Source organism: Nematolebias whitei, chromosome 14, assembly GCF_014905685.2.
Source record: "Nematolebias whitei isolate Nwh7 chromosome 14, NemWhi1, whole genome shotgun sequence".
Classification (NCBI taxonomy): domain Eukaryota; kingdom Metazoa; phylum Chordata; class Actinopteri; order Cyprinodontiformes; family Rivulidae; genus Nematolebias; species Nematolebias whitei.
The window spans coordinates 10,266,288-10,281,533 of record NC_056511.1 but is presented as its reverse complement, the minus strand read 5'-3'; the positions used below and the strand labels follow the sequence as shown (position 1 = coordinate 10,281,533).

At 38.8% G+C, this 15,246-nt stretch overlaps 1 protein-coding gene across 1 annotated transcript; it reads left to right on the top strand.

The window, feature by feature from the left end:
• Positions 1-9,627, top strand: rabgef1 (RAB guanine nucleotide exchange factor (GEF) 1). The gene is made up of 9 exons (XM_037687865.1): positions 1-76; positions 3,241-3,432; positions 3,545-3,738; positions 5,634-5,800; positions 5,891-5,972; positions 6,089-6,221; positions 6,543-6,634; positions 8,749-9,005; positions 9,201-9,627. Exons 2-9 carry the CDS (start codon positions 3,254-3,256, stop codon positions 9,618-9,620), a joined length of 1,524 nt encoding a protein of 507 aa, XP_037543793.1. The 5' UTR covers positions 1-76; positions 3,241-3,253; the 3' UTR covers positions 9,621-9,627.
• Positions 9,628-15,246: the final 5,619 nt, after the last annotated feature.

Here is a 15,246-nt window from a genome sequence, read left to right as displayed (position 1 = left end):
CCCTGGACGTACGTCGGCAGAGAGAGACGCAGAGGAGGTGGAGGTTCGTTCCTGCTAATCGGTGAAAACAGAGCAGGTGAGTACCGAAGCGGCGCTGTGTCTTCATATCAATGTTACAAATATAAAACAGAAAGGATCAGGTTCGAGGGAAAGTAATCCCGGCTACGTTATTTCTCCGCGAAAAGCTCTTGAAAGCAAAGCTACGTTCCGTTAGCTGCTTGACCTCCAGCGTGAATGAAGACTATAAAATAACCTAACAGTAAATTATTGTAGACATACTCATCATTTTAAAGACTATAGTGTCTCCACAAAGAACAGGAGAGCAGCCGTTTGGACTCAGTGTGTATAAAAACGGAATAAATCTCACAAAGTGGCCTTTACAGCCTCCAGATCGCATTTAAACTCCACCTGTGGGAGTTTATTCTAACGGTCTCCAAAAGTCATTTGTCCAGGAATGTGGTCACCTCTCTGTATGAAGTGCCAGCTGACACTTCTGGAGCTGTGTGACCAACCTGGAGGTAATCACATTTTTATAAAACCATCCTTTACCGTCTACATAAAGCAGGTTTTAAATGTGACGCTCTCTGTAAGGACTTTAGAGTTAATTTGACCAAATCAGTAAACTCAGACTGATTATTTGAAAAGTACATTAAATATGGAGATTCAGCTTGTTTGGTTTGAGCGGAAACCGTTGCTTAAATGCATTATAATACAATTTAATCAATTCAGTTTATTTGTACAGCACCAATTCACAATAGTCATTTCAGGGCGCTACAGAAACATTCACATACGTTTTTAAAATACCAATTAGTAACAACGATCTTTCTATAGAAGCCAGCCGATAACGCTGAATCTTCACTCCGTAGTCATCTCCCATTATGAGAAGCTCATGGCGACAGTGGAAAGAAACATCTCCGTTTTAGCAGGAAGAAACCTCCAGCAGAACCAGGCTCAGGATGGGATTAGAGAGGACAGGAAAGAGACAGAATGACAGGTCCACGAGTGGTTTCTATGGAGACAAAGAAAAAGGAAAACATGCTGGTGATAGTCATGATTGGAAATACAAACATGAACAGTAGAGCAAGTAAACACAGCTGCAGAGTGAGCAAATGTGGCCAAATTGTGTCCAGCAGTATAAGGGACAGCTCAGGAAACCCATGCCAACCCTAACTATAGGATTTATCAAAAAGTAAAGTCTTAATCCCAGTCTTAAAACTGGACAATGTGTCAGCCTCACGGACAGAAACTGGAAGTTGGTTCCACAAGAGATGAGCCTGATAACTGGAAGATCGTCCTCCCATTCCGCTTTTGGAAACTCTAGGAACAACAAGTAAACCTGCAGTCTTAGGATGAAGTGCTCTGTTAGGAAAATATGGAACAATAAGATCTGTAATATAAGATGGAGCTAGGTTGTTGATGGCTTTGTATGTTAGAATTAAGATTTTGAATTCTGAATTTGAGAGGGAGCCAGTGGAGAGAAGCTAAAACTGGAGAGATATGATCTTCACTTCTGACACATCAGAACTCTGGCAGCAGCATTTTGGATCAACCGTTGTATAATGTTACTGTTATTCAGCCTAACAGGTTTAAACCAGTCCAAATAGTCTTTTCCACGTTTGAATGTTTAAAACTACCGTAGGTTCATGTTTGAGCCCGCTCTTCACACGAGCCGTTAGTTAGGAATGTTCCAGAGGTTAACCTGGAATCTCTTAAAGACAAAGTGATGATTTTACTGCTCACACAATCTAAGCTCAGGACAGAGTGTGTCCAAACACCTGTTACATACAGGTACCTATGACACATGTTTAACTTGTGAAATAGAAACTAAAAGGTCAGGATTTAAAAGGATTTAACAGATTAGTAGAGTCACATTGAAAACAGATTGAAAAGGTGAGCTGATGGATTTAATTAATTCAGATTACACAACAGAGAGCTGTCGTTTACAAGCTGTAATCTGGTTTATGGTGAAATTAGGCAACAAACATTCAAAAAATGCATGTGTAAGTTAGTATGCATATAATCTTTGGAGGGATGTTTGTGCTCACCTGCTGATTACAAGTTAAATATTCTGTTTCAGGCAAATGCGGGTGATACTGTTTTTGCTTATATCTGCGTGTGTGTTACCAAAAACAGCTCAGAACAACTGGTCAGATTTTACTAAAACTTGCAGGAAGTAAACATCTACAACTGATTGGGTCGGCAGATTCAAGATGGCCGCCTCAGTCAATTAAAATCACCTAAAACTTGGTGTGGTAGTAGCTGACAGTCATCACCAACACATGTTGTAAGTGCTAACAAACCACGCAAGATCTTTGTTTCACGTTTTGCCACTAACTATTAGTTGTGGCTCGTCTGTTAGCAAAATATTTCATGAACCACTGGATGTGTTTATTCAAACATTCAGGAAATAATCACTTTACAACAGATTATATTTTGACGCCAGTCATGAACATGTTGTTGGTCTTACCGGCTCAGTTTTAGCATGGTTCAAGTTATTTAGCTGACAGGCCCTGTTCTGTTTCCATGGAGGAATACTCATCTTCCTCAGCACCTATTCATTGTGGTGTACCTCAAGGGTCTATTTTGGGCCCTATGTTATTCTGTTTATACTTGCTGCCTTGATCAGTATTTAGAAAGCACAACATTTATTTTAATTGCTACGCAGATGACATCCAAATATTTTTCCTTTTAAAATCATAAGTCTCTGCCCCACTGCGGCCTCTGTTTAAAAGATGTTAAAGACTTTACTGGTTAAATCAGAACTGTCTGACCCTGAACGAAAACAAGACTGAAGTTGTTTTATTTGGAAATCAGTCTCCAGTGTGTGCTGACATTCATTGTTCCTCCGTAGTCAAGAATCTCGGAGTGTTTTTAGACAGTTCTTTTAAACTTTATAAGCAAATATACTTCTCAGTTGTCAAACCAGTTTTTATCAGTTGCATCAAATAGCTAAAGCAAAATCTTACATTCCTTTTAAGACCTCAAAACTCTCATCCATGCCTTCATCACCACCAGACTGGATTTCTGCAACTCGTTATACGTCAGTTTGGAACAATCATCTCTCCATCGCCTGTAGTTAGTCCAGAACGCTGTGCGTCTTTTACCAGGAACCAGAAGGCTTGATGACATCACTCGTGTTTAAGCTGGTTTGCACTGACAGCCTTTTCATTTGTGTGTTGATTTTAGAGTTCTTAAATGGCTTGACACGCACTTATTGAATGGATGAATCTTTCCTTCCAGGTCGTCCAGCATCATGAGTCAGCGGACGGAGCGGCGGGGTATACATGTGGACCAGTCGGACCTGCTGTGCAAAAAGGGATGCGGTTACTATGGAAACGCAGCATGGCAGGGCCTGTGCTCCAAGTGCTGGAGGGAGGAGTACCAGCGGGTGCGGCAGAAGCAGATCCAGGACGACTGGGCCTTGGCAGAGAAGTGAGACTTTAGAAAAAATAAATAAATAAATTAAACATCTTCAACATGTCCGACGTCTGTGCAGATATTAAAACGACCGAGTCATTTTGTGTCAACTTTCTCTTGGGTGCAGGCTGCAACGAGAGGAGGAGGCGGCGTACGCCAGCAGCCACGGAGCGCACCCATCCACGGCCCAGCAGCACCCTGGACACGCCTCTCTCGGACCCTTCTCCAAGTTTGAGGAGAAGAAAACCAACGAGAAGACGCGCAAAGTCACCACCGTCAAGAAGTTCTTCAGCCCTTCGTCACGAACCGCCTCCAAGAAAGGTGCCGCGAACAACTCTGAGCGCTCGCGATGATGTGAGATTTAATGTCCAGCTCAGATCAGGAGTCGGTGTTAGATTCTGTCTCACCATTAACAACGTGGCCCTCATCATGATAGGACTTAACTAACACGCTTAGTTTTTGATTGTTGTACAAATGTTTGAAATCACCCTGATGTCTTTACATTGTGTTTCCAGAGTTCAACGTCCTTGTAATCTTTCAAAGTGACCCTCATCAACATTTCTTCAGTTTCTTTAGACTTCGGCTACCTAGAAGCTAAAATTGGTTAAACCGCAAGTCAAAGCTAAAATAACAAAACCAAAGTTAAAAGCTCGAACTAACAAAACACTAACTGAAAACATAACTGTAGCTTAAAGCTAAAACTGGTTAAAAGCTATATTTTGCTAAGCCATAACTAAAAGCAAAAATAATAAAACTTGAGCTGAAAGTAAGAATTTGTAAAACAGTAGCTAAAAGCAAATTTAGAAAAATTTAACAACTCAAATAAAAGCCATAGCTGAAAACCAAAACTTTCAAAGCAGTAAATGGAAGCTCAAATAAAAAAATGTGGCTAAAAGCAAAAATTTGTAGAACTATAGTTAAATGCAACAATAGGAAAACTAGCTAAAACCAAAACATGTCAGAAACCGTTGATAAAAGTTAAATATAGAAAAACTGCAGCTGAAAACAAAAATTAACAAAACAATAGCTAAAAGCAACAAAAAAGCAGCAAATTTGAAAAACAATGGCTAAAAGCAAAACTAGGAAATCAGTAGCTAAAACCAAAGCTTTGCAAAACCATAGCTAAAAGGACATTTTTGAAAAACAGCAGCTAAAATGATCAAAATGTAGTCAAAACCAAAATTTAGCAAAATCATAACGAAAAAGCAAAAACTAGATAAAAAAAGCAGCTGAAATGATCAAAATGTAGCTACAACCAAAACCAAAGCTAAAATGAAAAATGAGGAAAAACAGCAGCTAAAATGATCAAATTGTAGCTAAAATCCTAACTTAGCTAAACCAAAGCTAAAAAGCAAAAACAGGCAAACAGTAACTGTAAGCAAAAATGACCAAAACTGCTCCTAAAGGTAAAATAAGCAAAACCATAGCTAAAAGCTAAAACTAACTAAGACCGCAGCTCAAAACTGAAATGACCCAAACCATAACTAAAAGCTAAATAATGAATTCGGAGATTAAAAAAGTTAAATTGTAAAGTTTCAGCGAACAATGTTTTCTCATTTCTGTGGGACAAATTTTTATAAAAAAATTTACCGGTAAATATTTTGAAAAGTCTAAAAGTTACAAACACAAATGTCACGGCTCACAATGCTGATCAAACTGAACATTTTGATATAAGAAGGGTTAAAATCGCACGACAAATGTAGTAGTTAGATTACCAAAAAATAAATTAAATTAAATCCCTGAAAAATAAAATCAGGAACACAGAAGTGAAAGTTGTGAATCTTCGTTCAGTTGAATCAGTTAAAAGCAGAACCAGAGCCTGACGATGACGAACTAAACAAGCTTTTACAAACACTAACATCACCCAGAGACGTTGTCTGAACTACGCTAAACGTTTTGGGCACCAGAATCCAAAAGTCCTCAGTTTCTCTGAGATCTGTAAAAATAATAATTTACAAATATGAAACATTACAAACATAAAATCTTCAAATCAGCAACGAATGATAAATGTTTTGTAGAGTTTCTGATGATGCAACACACAAAAGTAATACTCAGCTGTTCAGGCTTTTAAACAAACTCGCCTGTTCGAGAGCAAATTTACAGAATAATGCTAAAAAGTTTGCTCTAAAAGTTTCAAACGGGGAACATCCCCTAGTTCTTACGACTCGGATGAGGTTAGAAGTTAGAATTGTTTGATTTAATATGTCTGTTTTCAGAAGCCCAGGACGGAAAGACGACCAGTCCGTCCATTAGCTGCCATGCTAGCTTTGATACAGACCAGGCGTCAAAAGACTTTGTGGACTTCTTGAAGAACCTCCACAAGCCCGGCCGGGACATCCATAAGCAGTGCAGAGCCTTCCTTATGAACATGTCAAGTAAGAAGGTATTCGAGAGGTTTATTTTTACACTTTATTGTCAAAATAACAAATGTTTTGAGTCATCTGTGTAATCTTTCCACTGTTTGTTTTGGCAGGACCTGGGCGCCGATGAGCTGTCCGAGTGCGTTCAGGATTTTTACCAGAGCATGGCTGACCGCTTGATGAGTCACTTCAAAGGTTAGCTGTGAAAAGTTTTCCACATTCGTGCTCCAACAAAGTTTCAAAAGAGTCAGCAGCGTGTGCTGAGAACCACAAGATGGCAGCACCGACAGCTTCTCCTTTCTGTTTGTCAGGCTCTTCAGAGTCTGTGGAGCAGGTGATGGACCAAGTGGAAAAGTACATCATGACTCGTTTGTATAAGAGCGTTTTCTGTCCGGAAACAACCGACGACGAGAAGAAGGACTTAGCTACACAAGACAGGATAAGGTGGGCCCTCTCCCCCCGTCAGGATTCAGCCCAGCCCTGATGGTAACACGTGCTCTGCAGCTCTCAGAAAGCCTCGCTGTGCTCCTCTTTAATCTGCTCCCTCCTGTGAAAACCTCCAAGTTGCAGCTGATTACACAACAGCCATTTTTAGCCGAGTTCTCCGTGTTTTTTCCTACATGTGAACGCACAGCGGCAGCTGCAGAACGCACGTGTCCCACGAGGGAAACGACTGTCACAAATTTCAGACGTCATACGCAGACACAAAACGAACCCCTCGGGCTGCCGTCGTCATGAACCCAGTGTTGATCACTTGTGTTGCAGGGCTTTGCACTGGGTGACCATCCAGATGCTCTGCGTGTCCATGGAGGAAGAAATCCCTGAAGTGTCTGAGAACGTGGTCAAAGCAATAACAGGTGGGAAAACGACCAAACCTACCTCCTAATCAGATTAAATTCCACTGCTGTTAATATTTTACACCATAAATTCAATGATGATGCAATAACTGTCTGTGTAGGGACATAGCTAAACAAAATCTGTAGTTGCGGCGCGGTGATCGGCTCACTGCTCCACTGCTGGAGTACAAGTCCACGGTTTTTGACCACTCACAAGAACAATGTGTCACACCTTTGTGCATTCAACTCTTTTCTGCTGCTCCATATTAATTAAATTAACACATTTTTGAAGGATTAAAGCCTAGATTAAAATACTACCTGCCTGCTCTGTATCTTTAAAACATGTTAGCGTACTTCTTGTGCAAAGAGGCTTGTTTTTTGCAGTCTTCTCAGAGAGAATGGGATGGGAGTGATCATAATGAATATTTTAACCCTTGGAAAGTCTAATGAGGAAAAATCCACCAGGCATGATTTTATATCATGGTTTTATTTATTTATGTATTTATTTTTGATGCTGTCAATCAACACACCTGTTGCTGACAAAGCCTAAAAATCCTTCTACTTTTCTTATACTTTGTCAGAATTGTTTCATGTACTTCAATAACATTTCTGCCCTCTAATGTTCTTTATGGGAAGAGAACAACTCTATTGAAATCCATTATAAATGCATGATTTGATCCCACATTTATCACATCATATAATAATGCATTTCTTTCTTTACCTCTATTTGTATACTTTGGATTTTTACATTAGTTCAATAGGAGATGAACCTCGTTGACATTTGAGGGACACAGTGAAAATTGCAGACAGGCCAATAGCTTATCGCAGCTGGACGTTGCTGTGGCGTTCCATCTCGTCTTGCGTGACAAAATGGTTTTAGTTTGCATCTAAAGAGCAAAAACACTCTTGCATGGTGCACAAGTAAAGTATTTAGTCCAAAAAGCTGTTCCACATGCACGCAGACTGAAGAATCAGCCATTATGGGCGATACTCAAAGCCAGCATGTTGCTAAGCATTGTGGTCTAGAAAGGTTTTGTCATGAATGGAGGTTTTAGAGCAGAACCCAATGGTGCAGGCAGGACTCTGAGACAAGGTGGTGAAATAAAAAAGCACTTTAATAATACAAAATAAATGAGCTGACGTGGCAGCTGTACTCATGTAAATACTAGGAACACAGGAGGATAAACCAGACGATGCCCAGACAATAATAACTCAAAGACACAGACATAAATACAAACACTGACGACGAGGACTAAACATAAAACACCTGTCAGGCTCACAGGTGTGGGAAAGGGGAAATCATACAAAAGGAAACAGGACAGAGACACACCACTAGAGGCACAATCACCACAGGTTTAAGGCTACATCTGGTTCTTAACGTCTACTCAAATTCTATTTTTTTAGTGATTGCATATAATCATTACTATCACTGCCTATGGCATATATATATACATATATATATACACACACACACACCATATTTTCTACCGTACACGTCGCATCGCCGTATAAGTCGTAAACCGTAAACATTTTGCCAGATTTTATACTGGATTGTGGACTTGTTTAAAAACTGAAAATCTCTTAAGGAGTTAAAATATAAAAATCTCTTAAATTTAATATTTTTATTATTTTGGGCTGAGATTGTTTTGAAAGATTGATTAGTTTTGTGAACCAAAATATTTAAAAAAGTAGTATTTTTAGTAAGATAAAAAATTTCCACCTAAGGAACACCCAGAAAGTCATAAAGTTAAAAGACCTGAGGGTTAACATAAGCTAATTATGTTTAAAAATGTCTAAAATTGTTTATCTTTTGTTTGAAATCATCATGGAAAGTGAACTTAAGGTATCCATTAGCTGACGACTGAAGTCTCCAGTCATATTTTATAAAACACTGCAGAAAATATCCTGATGTATGCTCGATATAAACTGCAAAATATTTGTTTTGTGTCTCGACACGACAGTTTTTCTGTAGTACCATGCAGTACATACGACTTCCTGGTAACTTGCTGCCATGGCTGAAAACAGCAATGTTTCCATCTTTGCATCATGGAGAAGATAAAAAAACAGTGTTAAAAACCCCTTTTAGCTCGTGTTACATGGCTTCTACATGACCTTTGTGTCTTTGCCTTGTCCAGATGTCATTGAGATGGACTCAAAGAGGGTTCCTCGGGACAAACTCGCCTGCGTCACACGCTGCAGTAAACACATATTCAGTGCCATCCGTATCACCAAGAAGGAGCCGGCCTCCGCTGACGACTTTCTTCCTGCGCTCATTTACATCGTGCTCAAGGCTAACCCTCCGCGACTTCAGTCCAACATCCAGTACATCACCAGATTCTGTAATCCCAGCAGGCTGATGACCGGAGAGGACGGATACTACTTCACCAACCTGGTCTGTGTTTTTATTTCTTGTCCTGATGCGGTTCTCAACCAAGTCTAGGGCTTTAATGACTTGTGGAAAGTTGTGAAAAAAAAAAAGAAAGTTTGGTAAAACGAGGGACAAATCCAACTCTATAGCTCACACATATTTCCTAGAATCATCATTCAAAGTTAATTTTGTCTTAACACAGTATTGTTTTTCTTTCAGTGCTGTGCTGTGGCCTTCATCGAAAAATTAGATGCTCAGTCTCTCAACCTTTCCCCGGAGGAATTCGAGCGCTACATGTCAGGTCAAGCTTCGCCACGATTCAGCAGCTCAGACGGCGAGTGGCCCCACGCCGGTCCGGGAGTCGGCAGTTCTGCCACCAACCCCGTCCTGGCCCAGCTCAACCACAACCTGGAACTGCTGTCAGGCCTCTGCAGCCGGCAGGAGGCCCTGATGGAGGCTGCTCAGAGTCTCCAGGCTGACCTCCTCTCCTGGTCTGAAAGTGTGCAGCAGGAAGTGCATGACATCTTGGAGAAATATCCCCTGGAGATTATGTCCTCCAAAGTTTCTGCCATCGATGCCAACAATACAGACAACGAGAACCTGCCGTCGCCCATCAAACCTCAGGTGTTCGCTGGGTAAAGGAGTTGACCAAAGCAAGAATAGCATTTCTTTATGGTACACTTTCTTAGCTCATACCAGCTCATAATAGGAAAACAAATGTGTTGAATTAATATTTCCTCTCGTCTGCACCTTAGATGCCTGCTAACACCAACAACTAACTTGTAACGTTTCACTTTAAACTTGTAGGTTTAGTCAGTTGGTTAGAATAGTAGCATAATAAATTTAAATATTTTATAATCACTATAATATATCAGTTTTTAGTGAAATCGTGTTTAATATTAGCAATGTTGAAAGTCAGGATCTTTATATCCGAAAGTTAGCGAGTACGAAAAGAAAGAAGCTTTAATAATGAGCTATGGAACATCATGTTTTTGACATTTTATTTTATTTTTTTAATCGCACACACTCACACATTGACGCACATAATATATATCATTTTTCATTTTTAGAAGTTTAAGGAAAAACACTGTACAAATTCATATAAACATTGACTAAATTTTAGGGTTGTGTAGCAATCAAGCTAAAAATATTTCAATATAATACATTGTAATACTTGTGAATTTGCAAGATAAAAGCTTATAGATGGGTAAAACTAAAACTAACACTGAAAGGTATTTTTTGTTCTTACATCAGTCCTATTCAACAAAAGGTTGATTGATGTATTTGTCTTCAATTGTTTATTAGCTATCCTTAACTGTTGTCTAGCTTGATTAATACACAGAAACAAACTGACAGGCTAGTATTGCTTTTTTCAATATAGCTAACATACAATTTTAAAAACAAAAAACTGAAGCTAAAACTTTATGCCCACTTTACGTCATTACATTTCACTTTTGGCAATATTTAAAGCACTGAACTGTACATTAGCATTGGTGGCTAATGACTTTTTTTCCTATAATTTACTGATATTTAGAATAGTTGTTCAGATTTAAAGTAATATTTGCAAAATGTCTTTGTTCTTTAGTAATCAAGCTAAAAAGTCTAATTAGTGTAATATTTAGTGAATTTGCTATTTAGCCATCAAGATAAGAAGCTGAACTGATGGCTAACATTAACCGTTAGCATCATTTGCAGACAAAAAACAACAGCTTTTTTTTTGTCTAAATAAGACTGAAGCTAAAACTATCTGCCCACGTCCATTACATTTCACATTTTATACCATTTTCAAATTTCATTTAATTTGAATGAAAAACAGCCATTTTTAGAAGGAGTTGAAACAGTTCATTTCTTAAAAATATACGTTAGCATCTTTGGCCAAAAGTGAGAAACACTTTACCTCAGCAGCTACTGGTACTTCAAAACTTTTAGCTAAAATAAAAGTTTTACATATTGTAAATAATATTTACAGAATCCTGACATTTCTTTAGTGACCCTGCTGAAAAACACAATTGGATATATTAGGGTTAAATTAAGTGAATTTGCCTTTTATCGAACAAGATAAAAGTTGAACTGATAACATTAACCGTTAGCATCATTAGCAGACAAAAACCAACAGACTTCTATTTCTTATGATTTTTTTTTTTAATTTTACAAAATGCAGAAGCTAAAACTATCTGCCCACTTTATAGGCCATTACATTTTATATTTAAGCTTCTTTTTTTAATTTTTTTTTTTTACTTTAAGTCATGTTTTTAATCTTATCCTAATGTATGGGGTTGAAGCACTGATCCAGTCCTAAGACTGTAAGTTAGCATTTGCAGCTAATACCCGCTGTTTTTATTTCATTTAAATTTTTATCTTAGTATTAAAGTGTTATCCCCTCAACAGAAACACAGCTGCAACAAATTAAAGAGGTGTTGTACTGTATTGTTTTCAGAATATGCTGTATTTTTGAGACCTGCTGCAAACTGACCTCGACAATGAATCAACAAATGCATGTGGTTAAAAAAACATAATGATTGCTAAATGTTGAATTTTTTTATGTTAAAAGAGGCTAGTTCGTCCTGTCTGATTTATTTTAACCTATTGCTAGGTATTGTTTGTTTATTGTTGTGTTGCGTTTAAACAAGATTATTTGTATTTTTATGACGGTAATTTATTATTTTAACTCAACTGCAGAAATCAGTAGTTAGAAACCATAGTTACACAAAAAGTATAGATTACCAATAATAATAATATCAAAACTATCAATTCATTGTAAAATTAAATATAAAAATGGTTGTTTTCTCACTTGCTTTATTTATTTGCTATAAAAACTGCTGCTCTTTCACTCATCGTCCTAATCATTCTCATCATTTAAAAGTAAATGTTTGTGAAAACAAAAACTGTTTTAGAGGATTGCTGTTTAACCATAATACATTGATTTTTTAAAATCTTTTGAGCTTTTTTATTTCTTAAGATTTTGCTCTAGAGATGGATGTTTTGAATATCTGATGAATGTGAAAAATGCTTAAACTTTTTTTATATTGACTGTAATGGGCTTTTTTTCCCCTTAGTCCTAAACTAAAAATGTGTCCTCTAAATGTAATGCAAGCAATTATGATTTTTTATTTAAAAAAATTAAATAAAGTTAAACATGAGCTAAATCGAAATTGTATTGCACTAAAAACAGAAATAGTACTAGTATTTAGATTGGTTTTGGAGGTTGACTGTTTTAAGTTTAAGCATGACTGAAAAAAAAAAATCTTTCGACGTACCGAAACAAAATTAATTTGAGGTCATCATTTTCGCCTCTTTTCTCTCCATTGTGTGCTCCTTGTGAACGTCACGGTCGAGTAAAACCCAATATCTGCTTATGTCTTGTGAATTTTAAATCACGTGTTTTTAATAAAATCAAAAATCGTTTTGACTCGAGTTTCTGGAGTTTTGCAGCCCATCAAAGCCTCGTGTCTTCCACTGTTGTGCTGCAGTCAAGTCCTCAGTGAACAAGCCCAGGTGTGACAGCTTGTTATTTTTTCATTTTACTTCACAGGAGAAAAAACCTTTTAGTTGTCCGATGCACCTGTGGATGTTTAAAAGTCCATCAGTGGTGTCTATTGTTCTCCGAATGCTCCCGTCGCACTGAGTCACGGTAAAACAAAAACAAGGACCTTTTTTATGGGTTGTGGTGACTCAACCCTCCTTAAAAAAACCCAAATAAGTCCATGCTTAATAATCCAGGTATACACTCCAACAATTTTTAGTCAGGTCATCTGGACAGTTTCTTTTTTTTTTTTGCTGAAATGTTTCACCTTCTATCCGGAAGGCTTCATCAGTCAAAGAAACACACAACACAAAACTGATTCTTCCCCCAAACAGCTTACTCCAAAGTGGAACAAACCAGTTATGTTGGTGCTAAGATGGTGTCTTTGGCACACCCCCTCCTCTCGTGCCAGCCCTCTTCCTCGTCGACAGTCATGTCAAACTGGTTCAAAAAACCCTCAACCCTCCTTAGCAACAATAACCCAAATAAATGTTTCTAGTATTATTTATCCATTTACCTACAGAGGCTGGTCCACCCTAAGGACAAAACACCCATACACAAACAGAGTGGTGTAGTGTATGCGGTCCAGTGCAGCGAAGACTGTCCAGACCCCTACATTGGAGAAACTAAACAGCCTCTTCACAGACGCATGGCTCAACACAGGAGAGCCACCTCCTCAGGACTAGACTCAGCTGTTCACCTCCACCTCACAGATAAGTGACACTCTCTTGAGGACCAAAATGTGCACATTTTGGATCGAGAACACAGATGGTTTGAGAGGAGGGTGAAGGAAGCAATTTATGTAAAAAGAGAAAAACCATCTCTTAACAGAGGAGGCCTCCGATTTCCACTTTCAAAAACATATAACGCAACGTTAAGACTGATTCCCAGCCAGTTTTCACACGTGATGGGAACAGAGGGGCCTTATCTGTGAATTAGAGTAACAAAGACCTTAAGAAACCCTTATTGTTAAGGTGTTGAAGTGTGAATTGTCAATCTACATATGTATGTATATCTTATCTCACTCAGCCTTATAACCTGAACCACTCACTCACTGCTCTTTGAATTGAAAAAGCTCCTTGGACGAGGAGCGAAACAAAACAAAACAAAAAAAACTTTATTAATCCCAGAGGGAAATTATTTGTTGTTGTAACTTGTTATCCTAATTTCATTAAGAGATGTTATAGATGATGGCTGTAGGCAGGAAGGATCTCTTGTAAGGGTCCATCCCACAGTGGATCCTAAGAAACTGGCTGCAGATGCCATCCAATTCGCCCACCCAGACTCTGCTGACCTCTCAGTTCCCCCGGGCTGTAGAACCGCCCGAATGCAGGGCAGAACTCCTCCCAGAGCGATGGCCACTCCTCCCAGCAGTCTGCCGAGCTCCTCGTCGCTGCGGACAGCCAACTGTAGGTGCCGAGGGACGATCCTGTCCTTCCGCTGTTATGAGCCGTGTTTCCTGCTAGTTCCAGGATATCAGTGGTCAGGCGCTCGAGCACAGCTGGCAGGTAGATGAGAATGCATCCACAGAACATTCTTTCAACTCATTTGAGATTTGGGGCTGTAGTTGAGATATTATTTGAGCTTTTCAGATTTTAATCAGCTGCTGTTTGTTGTAGAAAACTGCCTTGTTGCCATGGTTATGCATCATAACAAATGTCCAAAACTAAAAAAGTTTCAGTAAAAATCCTTCCAGCTGCACAGCATCCGATACCAGAGGAAACAATCATCCAAAAAATGTGACTTACATCCAGAAAAAGAGGAATTAAAGTTTCCAAAAGCAAAATCTCAGAATGAAAGTAACAGAGCTGCTCCAACATGCAGCCACCTTGAGCGGCACAATTCTAGAACTGCTATACGTTCTATGTATAGAAACATCTTCTGTTACAAATAAACTCCTTATATGGAACCGTTTACTGCTTGTTTGCATATTTTAGACACCACGGTATCATCAGTTTAAACCATTTATGACCTGTATAGGTCTACATATTGCCCACTATTGAGTCAATCAGGTTGCACTCCGCCCCACGCTAAGGGTGGAGTCTAGAGTCGGAGAAAGCCGAGTTTCTTCGGGAGCTCAAGACTTTGTTTCCGGTTCCTGTTCACAGCGGGTTGAAGTCTCAGTGCTATAAACTTGTACATTTACCTGCCTTAAAATAAATTAAATGGTAAAACTTTATTCTTCTCAGCCATCATTCATGTCGGCGCGAGTCTTCTCTCCACCTGGGAAATCAAAGAGCCGGCTTTGAACGCTGTGGTCGAAGGGTCACAGAATCACTACATTTATAACAATATTTTGTTGCCCACTTCTGCCATTGTTGTACCCAATTTGGCAGCAGCACCAATATTCATTTTGGATTAGTTTTTGAAATAATTGTTTATCATACGTGAGGGTTTTAAGAGCTGGACATTTGGGGCTGTAGCCTTAAGTTTCAGTCAGAGGAGAGCTGTAGTCAATTGCAGGCGTCAAAATACACATTTAGCTCTCGAGACAAGTTAGATGTGATTATCCTTGGATATATTTTTTAATACAATCAAAACTCAAACAAGACTAGTAGCCTCTGCAACTAGTGAAGAAACGATGAACCCCGTCAAATTTGTTGAGACACGTTGGAGACTCTTGTGAATGTAGTTCACGACTTTGTCGGCATACCAGCGAAATCCTACCTGTAGCTCGTCAGTCTGGTCAAAATAAACTCTCCAAAGTTAAGTTGTTCAGAGCCGTCTACAACAGGTAAGACA